Below are 12287 nucleotides of genomic sequence, written 5' to 3'. Positions count from 1 at the left end.
AGTCTCAAAAGTAAACATCTCATCAGTCTATGGGACCTCTAATAAAATGGGTGATTGTGTCTGTCTTCAGTGCTGATAGCACAACTTATGTCCTGAGTCACCGCCTTCCTTTATTTTAACAAGTGTGACTGTCCTGACCATAGGCAGAAAAACTAGAAACTGAATGAAATTTTATTTTAAACCAACAAGGATATAAAGTATTCTTTGAAAATAGGTATATACTTTTTGTAAGGTTTTATTTTTAGAGCCTTGTTTTATTTCATGTATATTCTAAGCTACAATAAGAAAAACAACTATTCTCATAACGCTGAGCAACCCAGAATTAATTTCATACTTATTTAGTCATACTTGAATGAAGAACTTAATCATAGTTCCATTGTGATCACCTGCGTGTGTGTGTGTATGTGATTGGCTCATCTCTTAGAATGGTTCCAACAGTTGATGAACAAATTAATGCGAATTGTGTGTCCATTTTTTAATTTATGTTAACGAGCAATGGGTCAATTTAAAGTGCCGAGTTTTCCTCGAAGGTTCTATGTCACCGTTGTCAGTCTCTTTAACCTAAACTAGCTAAAAACAAAACAAAACAACAACAAAAAAGATAATTTATACAGAAAAATAATGAAAATTGAAGGCATGTTCAGGAGTCATCACTTCAAAAACTAAAACTATTTATACACTGTTGCACTGTTTTCTTAAACCAGGTAATTTTGGGGAAATTAAAATGGCATCCAAAGATAGCTTTTAGGAAAAGAAACAATATAAAAACGAACAACTGGTTCTAATACTCTCTTGCTAATACCTATCGATGTTTTGGTTTCCATCTTTTCTTTTGCAGGAGTAACAACTGTTCTGACAATGACAACTCTGAGCATCAGTGCTCGAAATTCTCTCCCCAAAGTGGCTTATGCTACTGCCATGGACTGGTTTATTGCTGTTTGTTATGCTTTTGTGTTCTCTGCCCTAATTGAATTTGCAACTGTTAATTATTTCACCAAAAGAGGATGGGCTTGGGATGGGAAGAGTGTAGTAAATGACAAGGTAAGTGAGAACTCACTTCTGATCTTAATAGAATCCCCGAACACATCTGCCTTGTGGCAGATATTAATTTGACATTAAGGAAATTCATATATGTATATGATTCATATATGGTTGTGTATCATATCAGTGTTTACCAAAGTATTTTCTTGCCTGAAATCCTTTAGGAGTGCCTATAGTAGTAGTAACACTTGTTAAAACCACTCTCCAGCGTCTGTTGAGCTCTATGTGTCAGACACTGTGCTAAGATTTTACATATGCTCTCTCAACATACTCTTTACAGCCATCTGAAAACTAGGGTCTTTCCTTAATTCTCATTTTTTACTGATGAAGAATCTGAAGCTTAGTAAAGTTATTTACTTGACCATGCTCACACAGCTGGTTAGTAAGTGTACTAGAATCCAGATCTGTCTATTTGACCATCAAGTTCATGCTGTTAAATCACTACACTGAATAAGGGGAGAGATTGTGAAAAGAAAATGGGAACTAACTTCACTGTAATAGAATTCCAGGTTCTATCAATGGGATGAGTATCCTTTACCTCTTCCCATCTTTGTCACTTGGTTGTAAAAGCCCAAATAGAATTCATATCTTCCCCATACTATGTGGAATAAATATGTAGGTGCTAGAATACCTAGGAATTTAAATTGCTCATATAATCTAAATGGGAAAAGTTATTTGCTTTTAAGATTAACTTATTTTAATATTATTCGTTTCCATATTTTAGGTTGCAAGTAATGAAGCTAGTGGGTATTTTGTTCTTTGATACAATAATTGTTTCCTTAAGAGAAGGCTTTGGATTATAATAAGACATAAAATATTCTTAATAATAGTAGAGACTTCTACTTGGAGAATTTCTTTCAACTCTATGTCTATTAAATTTATTTCTTTAAATTTAGAATAACATTTGCTGATTTTATTTCTTCTTTAATTATTTGAATGTATATTTTTTCATTTCTATCACATAAAGCCCTTTAAACATACATATAATGATTGTTTTAGTTGAAAAGTCTTGCTTCTTTGTCCTAAATTTCATCATCTATAGAAGTTTTACAGAGTGTTGCTTTATTTCATTTTATCAACTCTTCTTCTGGTCTACTAACAGATACAATTAATACATATTAAAAAGTATCTGATCAATTTTCTATGCTTAACTTCTAGGCTATTTCAGCATTTCTATTACATTTTATGGTTGATTTATGTTTTCATTTCCCATATAGTGTAAAACTTTTCATTTTATCTATGCAATTACTTCTTTTTAGCTGCATTAGTCACACATGCTCTTTTGTACTAACATTTTAAGATAGAATATTAATATGTTACAAAAGATAAATTATAAAGTTTTGTTGTAAGATTTTATTTGGTGTATTATTTTCAATACTTGGTGGTGCCAATCAAGTTGACATTTTGATTAGACCTATCAAATAATTACCTTCTCAACTCTTCCACTTGAAAACTGAAGTCCTGATAAATTTAAAAAAAAACAACTTCTTAATAATTTTTAAATGCAATAACCTAGTACTAACCAATTCTGGATTTGTCTGCCCACATAGACAAGATAAATCTGTGTTGAAATTGTTGATGTTCCAATCTAATATTGAAGAAAGCAACTAACATCATTACTTTAGTTCTGAGGTTTACTTAGAATAACACATCAGGCATGTTGCTTGTTTGTATTGGCTTCTCCTCAGGTGGAGTGACTAACACAGTGCCTGATACTGAGACACTTCAAAAATATTTGTTGAATAAATGAATTTCTGATCTTAAATCCAATGAGAGGACTCCTTTGCCTTTATGAAAATGTTTTAAACATTTTACAACAGTGAATTTAAAAGTGGGTACTCTATCCAATTTCATAATGCACATGAATTTTGAGAGTTATTTCCTAAACTTACCTTAGGAAAAAAACAGGTTCTTAGAACTGAGAGGAAATTAATTAGAAGTCCTAAAGATGGCCTATCTGCCAAAAAGAAATTTCAATGCAGTCTACCTCTGATTTTAAGAGTTTTGTACCTGGCCCATTATTGGTGTCCTTTTAGACTAACATGTCTGAAGGAAGTATTTTGCTTTTGTGAACATAAGTAGATACAATTAAATTATCTGTCAATAAAAAGAGCATAAGAAAACTTAAAATTTGTAAAATAGCAAGTATCAATTGACCTCACAAGGAAAACTACTCAGAGATGGGTTTGCTGGTACACACCTGTAATCCCATTGATTTAGGAGTCTGAAGCAGGAGGATCACAAATTTGAGGCCGGTCTCAGAACTTAGTAAGGCCCTCAACAACTTGGTGAGCTTATGTCTCAAAATGAAAAATAAAAAGATCTGGAGATATAGCTCAATGGCCAAGCACCCTAGGTTCAATACCCAATACTACCCCCTAAATATACACACACACACACACACACACACACACACACACACACACACACACTTCTCAGAGCTATAAATTGATTGTGTATTTTTATAAACAGTAAATATATTTTAACATATTTAAACATGGATTTAACAATCCACTGTTTGCTTGTAGATTGTGACATGTTGATTTTTATAGATGTTTTTTGCAACTAAACTAGCAGGTTTAGCAGGTTCACTCCTTTATGTTCAAGTTTCTTTTGAGCCCTGTATTAGAAAATAGAGTTTACCTTTCTCTCTTAGTGTGGAGAGGACTTTATATTATTTTTAGCCTCGTTTGTGAAACTGAACAATAATGCTTGATCAATTTAAATCTGTATTGCTGGATGAAAGAATCCAACTCTAAATTTTTATGCCCTTCTGTATACAAAAGTACCTCTCTATGCAATTTCCAAATACTTCTAGAATCTTCCTTCACATCCAATTTTCCTTCTTTAGTCCAAGACTAATTCTACCCTTCCAGCTCTTCAATCTTTTCTGTCTGTGATTTTTATCAAACTTGTTCCATCAGTTATGTTTTTTTTTCTCTTATTTCATCAAAATAATCTTTTCCATTTTATGTCTTTCTTTTAGCCTATGAAAATGCTTAACATGCTTAATTTTCCATAAAATCAACAACAGCACTCCCTCCTAAGATTCTACCTTCATTTCTCCACTCAAACTTTGAAAAAAAAATTGCCTACTTTCAGTTTAATTCTTAGTCTACTGTAATCTGATTTTCCCCCATTTACTATCCTGTAACTGAGGGGCACAAGTAGCCTCCATATTTAAGTCTGGATAATTTTCCATTTTTCTCTAGGGATCTTATCGAACCTTTCTGCTGTTATGCCCCAGGACTCTATTTCAGGGGCAGCCCTGAAACTTTTTGTCTTCTTAAAACAGAATTCAGAATACCAGCTTCCTTCCCTCATATCCTGGAAGCTGCCATGATTCATTCTGTGTTTTTATATTCTCTGCCAGAGTTCACGGTGGATCCAGCCTTTCTAGCATATGTTCCTATTTATTCCCAAAGACAGTCCTTTCAGCTTTCTTTGATGCTGCTTAAGCTTTACTTTTTACTGTGAGGTCCCCTATTTAAGAATATTGCTGACAATATTTTGAGGATTATCTGCATCAGTAACATACTGCCCAGCCATTTGCTATTCCCAACCAGCTCATCCCTAGCCCATATGTCAATTCCTCAGGAAATTTCTCAGCACCAGTAGTCCAAAAATAATTAGGACCTAGTGGCAAGTATGTACGCTGCCCTCAAGTTTTAAGTAGACCCCTTACCATAGTTTGTAATTGCATATTATTTTTAGCTCCTTCACCAATCATAATAATGATAATGATGTTGATTTTAATAAATTATTTCTTTGTCCTTTGCACAGTATTTTGCATATATTAAGGCCCTGAGCCCTCTTGCAATAATCTTCTCTCTTTCCTTCCTTGAATACCAAATTCCTTTTTATTCCTTAAGATCTATCTGATATTATTTAACCTCAAAACTTTCCAGACTAATATAATAGACATCGCCCATTGTATTTCCACAGCACTTGGCACAAATTCCTTTTATAACATCTCATTAATCTCTAGTTTTATTGTCAGTAAATCTTTTTCTATCACTAGGTTACAATATATGAGGGAAAATAAGTTTTGTTTTATTAATTATTGTATCTGCTCTAGCACAGCATCTGGCACATAGCTTAATTGAGTTATAGTTTTTTAAAATTCATTAACTTTAATTTCTTAAGATTGCTTCCATAAATCTGGGGCAGTAATTCTAAACTGGGTAAGAAAAATATGGAATACAGAGATAAAAAATTACCGGCGATACAGACATATCAACATACTATCCAAACTCTTTTGGAATGTGCCATTGTTTTCTGAGTCACTTTAATTCATAGAAAACATCACATTTTTCAAGTGTATTTATTTATTTATTTCCATTTTAAACATCTTGTCTTGTTCCAAAAGAATTTCAGGCAGTTTAACAAAGAATGCATGTTTTTAAACTATAATTAACTAAAATAGAAATAGAACATCAGGATGAAGGAAAGTAGGTTCCGACATATCCACCATTGGGCCAACATTAGCTTGCAGTCCACAGCTATAGTAGTAGAGTTTCAATTTCTAAGCTTCTTGGTAACAAAAGTAACACATGGGGGGAATTATTTTTTCATTAATCAAATAATGATAACAAATTTTCTCAGATAAAAGCTTTTTCTTATCCTGAAATTACTTTTTTTAAAATCAAAATGCCACGTGGGGTTTATCATAGGGAAAACTGGTTACTGTAGCAAGTGATGTCAAATTTTTCCCAGTAAACTCAGTAATGAATTTCATATTGATGTTTCTTGTAGTCCCCTTCAATAAAAGCTGAAGGCATTATATTAACATACAACTCAGTGAAGGCAATTCTTCAAGGCGCTAAACTAATATGGTCCAAGTATGTAGCTTTCTCATGGCCCAGTTTAATCCAAGGAAAAACTTTAGAGTACTTAGAGAAGTGGATGGACTGTTTAACCTTCAAACAATATTCTGTAAGTATCACTTTTCTTAGTCAGGGTGGTTAGCAGACAGTTGGCCATAGATTATCTGGCCAGGAAGCATGTTGTTGTTTTACAAATAACAGGCTTCTTAGCAGCCTCAGTAACTGTAAGAAGGCAACATGGAATGGTAGAACATAAATTTGTACTTTGGAGACCCGGGTTTTCTCCAAAGCTTGTTAATGCAGTGTTTGATATAAAAAGCCCATTTTTTTTAAATCATAAAGAACAATTTTTGAGACACTCTCCGACTTTGGAACCATGTAATTATTATTTTCATTCATTTAACATGTCATATCATTAGTGTATACATCATAGGTAGGTCATTTGCTCAAATTATTTAGGACATTATTTTCCCTACTACAGAAAGAAGGGCAAATTTGGTTTGCCACCATTGTGTAAGACATTTTGACTTCTGTAGTCAGGAAGATACCTGACCTGACATTTTAAATATGTATTGAGAGACTCTAATATTGTAATAAACTAAAAATATTCTGAATCTTATAAAACATCTAGAATGTTGAAAATGAATCATTATGAGTTACATTCCCTTTTTATTCCACTTCACTGACAACTGAATTGTCAGCAAACTACATAACAGCATAGTTTACACTTTTACCCCCACCAAGTGTATAAAGATGTCATTTATTAATTTCATTTGTAAACCCAATTCCACTCCCTTCTTCATTATGTGGGTCCCAGTCACAAATAAAAAGTCCATGGCATTATTTTTTGATTGAGCTTATTTTATTATCTTCCACTCTTCTATGTCTCTAGATGGTAAAATTCAGGACTCTGGGAATAATTTACATAATAGAATTGTAGAAAAGCAATTGAATTCTGTTTCTACCAATCTAACAAAGATTTTATTGTTTCTTATAAACATAGTCTCTTATGTTATACTTTACATTGTATATATGCATTTTATCATAATAATCATTCAAGTAACTATCATTCACTTATCATTGTGCAAATGTTTTTTGATTCTGCTCTGTGCCAGGAACTATGCTAGGAGCTTTGCAGCATCTAGTTTGTGCCTTCAAGGAGCTTACAATTAAGTGAAGGGAAAAAGAGAGAGAGAGAGAAACTACACATGTACAATATAGAGATAAGTGCCAGAGTGCTGTGGAAAGGAATAGAAGGGCTACATAATACCAGCAACAGGAAGTGACATCTCAATACATGTGACTCACAACTGAGTCAGTGTTAGTCTGGTGATGGTAAGAAATTAATAAAATGTCTCTGATGGGAGGACCAGTGTAACGTTAATTACCAGTTCCTGTGGAATTATGGTACCATTCACAGGTCAGGGAGCACGGAATGATATACAGACTTGGGCAGAAAGTGAGAGCATATAGGATAAGTGTATTTCTAGATAGTTTATATTTTAATTACCTGAGGTATGTGTAGGTGGGGAAGTGAAGTGAAACATAGTGGTTAAGAATTCGGGGGTGGGGGTGGGGGTGGGGGCTGGGATTGTGGCTCAGAGGTAGAGTGCTTGCCTAACATGCATGAGGCACCGGGTTTGATCCTCAGCATATAAAATTTTATATAAAAAATAAATATATTGTGTGCACCTATTACTAAAAAATAAATATTAAAAAAAAGAATTCGGGAGATATTTTAATAGTCATCCATGTATAGGCATCAAAAAATCATGAATTATTCAACAGTAAAAGAAGATAGCATTGTCAGTCTATCTTGATTTTCCTTCTAGTTTATTCCAATTTTTACTTTTAATGTTATTTTTAATTTTTTACTTCAGAAACCCACTCTATGTGTGTGTGTGTGTGTGTGTGTGTATGTGTGTGTGTGTGTGTGTGTGTGTGTGTGTGTGTATATATATATATATATATATATATATATATATATATATATTCTGCCATAGCTGCCTTATCCTCCAAGTGATATAAAGTGGCTTATTTAAGTGCCTTAAAATAGACATACAGCATCAGATTAAATTAGATTATGGAACATTAGGTAGTAAGAACTACTAGAACTTTCCTACTTCTCAAATGAAAATTTTATAAGGGCATTAAAAAGTGGCTTTCTGGCAGTGAGTACTCTTTTGAACAGTGAACACAACAATGGTTTCATTGTACTATTTTTATTCAAGGGTCTACAAACAAAGGGTTATGCTAAGTAGGGAAATTAGTTTGGAGAGGTCAAAGTCTTGTGGCCCAAGTATTCAGCCTACTGATGGTCTGGCTTCATCCAGGGCATGCATGATATTCAAAGAGCTCTTTACAGTAAAATTTCTCTCAACATAGTCCTCTTTAATAGAATTCTGTATTGAATAGGATAAGGTAATATCTCCTAGTAATGGCTTAAGGGTATGTCTATTCTTTGGTACTATCACTGTCAAATCTGTCTTATAAAGAACAATAATAAAATTAATCTGAATGCTCTGTTTTAGGTTATCTTAAAATTATTAAGTCATCTGTGAATTCAATAGTATTTCTCCTCTGTGCACATTTAATTTTAAACAACAAAAAAAAAACCAGTGCTTGACTGTAGATCTGTGATTATTATTTTCAAATGGACTGAGGGAAACTATTTTCTTCTTTAATACAAGATTTTGTAAGATCCTGAGCCAGGAAAGCTTTTTTTTGTGCTAGGAATTGAGGAGATGTGGCACCATATGGGGGCTCTGCCTTTCATTCAGTGAACTGGTAAGAAATTACAGGTGCCAGCCCTGGATCTTGACTAAGATAGACCATATGGCTTTTACACTTTCCTTGATATTGGTCCTGAAAATGGTAAAGTTTCCAAGTTCCAAGGGAGCATTTTGAAGCCAACACCATCTCGTGTGTTTAATGCTAATCCCTTCTCTACTTATATTCAGGTTTTGAAGCCATATTTTGAATAATGAAGAAAAACTAAGGTGAATTCTGTCCTTAACTAGCTCATTGAGTTTTTTTATAAAACCTTAGTTAGGTAAAATAAGTTTGGAAGTGATTTTTTTTAACACTGCTTCTTATAGAAACCACAGTGTTATTATGGAACAAAACCCACTGCTAACATATAAATATGCAGGGCTGATATTTGGTGAACGAGCTGGTAGATCTCTTCAAATTATTGACCACTATTGTCCACTCTGATCGGTCAGAGTATTTATACTGATTACTGGTTAGTTGCTGCTTTCTAAAGTTTGTTAAATGATTTTTGTATGACTTTTTCATATATGTGCAACTGAAGGGTATACAAGTGCAGGGATGTTGGCTTAGAGTTCCTGTCTATAGCCTCCTATTGCAACAAAAAACATTTACATTGTATGATTCTTTGTCTAAATGTCTAAATCCTACCATAATTCCTGATCCAGCTTAAATGTATCACTTCCACAAAAACTTCATTAAGTTTTTCCACACAATGTTTATGTCTTCTTCCTCCTAATACATAATAAATTGTTATCTATGCATATTGTGTGCCAGCAGTCATTGTCCAAAATATAATAGTGATCATTGTCTCTGCACTCCACTAAGAAAATTTATATTTCTTAATGTGGCTAGAATATATATTAGTTCACTTTTTATTATTATTATTACAGACGTCCAGTATAGCTTTGTTGTCCTTATCTCCGTTCTTCAAACCAAAGATGGAAGCAGGAAGACGAGGGAAAGGTTAAAGATCCTTTCCAAGACCCCAATTCTGTATAAGTGCAATTGGATTTCATCATAAATGATGTTTAGAAGTAGTTTAAATAATAGTATAACCAATGGATATTATACCCTTTATGATTTGCCAAGTTCTTTTTGAAGATTGCCATAGGGATATAAATTTCAACTGGGATATTTTAGGAAAGAAAAAATGTACTCCCAAGTTTCAAACAACTTCCTAAGGTCATTCAACATAACTTAAAAGCAAAGGTTTGGAAGTCAGACACATCTAATTTGTGATTTTTCAGGCATTTAACAGACAGACTACCTGGTCAGGTCACAAGACCTGGTTAGCCTCCATTTCTGAACTTATTCGGTGGGGTGAAAATGGAAATTGCTTCCTAGCCCAGAGGTGACACCCTGGACTTGACAACCTGACACACTCTAGGGTGGAAAAGTGTTAGCTATTATTTTCTTACTAGAAATACACATGGCAATTAAGCTTCATTTGTAACATGAAACTACACACATCACTAGGAAGGAGAGCTGTTATTTTAGCTTTTATAATGTTCCAAATGGTAATTCCTCGTCCCTTCTTTTATATCTAAGCAGATCTGGAAGAACATCTTGTCAGTAGGAAAAACCCTGCCAATGAAAGCTGGGTAATCCAGACCTGTTTTCATTTTCTCCTGAGCTTTCAGAGCTCCTTCCTTACTTTATTTTATTTTAATATTTTCAGAATTCATTATTAAAGTAACTTATTTGCAGTTGTCCTTAAATCTGTGGTCCTACTCTTTTGAATAATTCATAGCTAGCTCAAGTTTCTTTGCATTTAGATAACTCACAATTTACTTATATTGGCATAGAAACAAAGATAAATACCACTTATGCTTTCAGATTTCATTAATTCACCTATTTATTGGGTGCCTACCTCATGGAAGGTCTCGTGCTAATTGCCAAGGTTACAGAGATGAACAAGAAAGAAGCAGTTCCAGCTTTCATCACACTTAGATCCTAATGAAAAAGGAAGATGCCAATCAAATCTAAGAATATATACACTAAAAAATGCCATCAGAGAAATAAATCTTGATGCTGTGAAAGAATATAGATGATAAACAAAGACTACATTAGATAGAGTGAGTAAGAAAAGGTTTTTCTGAGAAAATGACATTTAAACTTGGACTAAAATATGAAAGGGAATTGATCTTGTGAAAAATGTGCTCAGAAGAAGGCATTCCAAGATGGGGAAGTAGTATGGTCTGAGGCAACAAAGTGAGGAAGTATTCAGAAAACTGAAGTTATTTCAGCAAGACTTTCATGTAATGAATAAAGAGAAGTCATGCTAAGAATTGTCATAAGTTTCAGGGGATATTTTTTAAGAAGTTTAAGCATAGGACTGATGTGATCCAATTTATGTTTTAAAGAGATCCCTGTGGCTATAGTGTGTCTAATGACTTAACCAAGGTCAAGCCACTCAGGAAAAGCACAAGGAACTGCTTCATCCAGACAGGAGATAACATAACCCAGGCAAGAGCTGTCAATAGGTGAACTAGCAATTAGCAAATGAAACAGATTGGGGATGAGTTAGGTGAAATCCCAAGAATTGGTATTTCATTCTCCTTAAATGGTTTTAGTCAATTTTACACTGCCATCTGCATAAGGTTACAGTTTCCTAGAATCTGAGCAAAGTGTTGCTGTAAGATTTTTAACATAAGGAATTCTGTTATCAAGTTAGAAATATGGGATAATTTATTGTAGATGACCATTCCTCTTATTAAAATATTTCTTCATTTCATTTATTTATTCACTCATTAATTCAACAAATTTTTGAGTGACTCATAGGTAAAATATGTATTGCTTATTACAGTTGTATTTTCCATGAAAACTACAAAATTGATTAAAAAATAACACCATGATTTTAGTCTGAGATAAAATCCTAATGGTTTTAGGATTTAATAAAGTCGTTTCATTTATTTTCCTAAATTCATTTTTCTAATGGGTAATGATACGAATCAGGATATTTTTCTTCAGAATTTGAACTGAAGTTTGGAAAATTCTAAGTGGCAAGCTCAACCCACACTGTTAATTCTTATATTTTTCAATAGAAAAAAGAAAAAGCTTCTGTCATGATACAGAACAATGCTTATGCGGTGGCTGTTGCCAATTATGCCCCGAATCTTTCAAAAGATCCAGTACTCTCCACCATCTCCAAGAGCGCAACCACGCCAGAACCCAACAAGAAGCCGGAAAACAAGCCAGCAGAAGCCAAGAAAACCTTCAATAGTGTTAGCAAAATTGACAGAATGTCCAGAATAGTTTTCCCAGTTTTGTTTGGTACATTTAATTTAGTTTACTGGGCCACGTATTTAAACAGAGAGCCTGTGTTAGGGGTCAGTCCTTGAATCTAGATACAAGTTATCTTTGGGATGTATAGCAACATTAAACTTGGGTGTTTGGCTTTGTACAGTCTGACTAATAACTGCTAATTTGTGAACCAATATGTACAGTATGTATATAATGATGTAGCTTACCAGTAGACCTTTAATGGAGACATGCATTTGCTAACTCATGGAACTATGGGCAGAAAGCACCCCATGCCAAAAGAGCCATTGTCTTTTTTAAAGATTTCCCCTAGGACTTGGTTTCAAGTGGATTTCAGATGACCTGGTATTTTTTTTTTTTCCTATCCTAATAATGATGAAAGTGGAG

At 33.7% G+C, this 12287-nt stretch overlaps 1 protein-coding gene across 2 annotated transcripts in view; it reads left to right on the top strand.

Annotated features, from left to right (window-relative positions):
• Positions 1-11980, top strand: part of GABRA2 (gamma-aminobutyric acid type A receptor subunit alpha2) — a gene marked incomplete at both ends in the record, with an annotated part of 130106 nt that extends 118126 nt beyond the window's left edge. The window contains 3 exons of one of the 2 annotated variants that reach the window (XM_081304532.1): positions 839-1041; positions 5797-5976; positions 11684-11980. In XM_081304532.1, the coding sequence (XP_081160658.1) occupies positions 839-1041; positions 5797-5976; positions 11684-11980 (680 nt within the window). The remainder of the gene's footprint in view (positions 1-838; positions 1042-5796; positions 5977-11683) is intronic. The other variant, XM_081304533.1, reaches the window with a different exon arrangement.
• Between the last annotated feature and the right edge of the window lie 307 nt (positions 11981-12287).

This window comes from Spermophilus citellus (assembly GCF_964194105.1).
Source record: "Spermophilus citellus genome assembly, chromosome: 8".
Taxonomy (NCBI): domain Eukaryota; kingdom Metazoa; phylum Chordata; class Mammalia; order Rodentia; family Sciuridae; genus Spermophilus; species Spermophilus citellus.
This window is presented reverse-complemented; position numbering and strand designations above follow the sequence as displayed.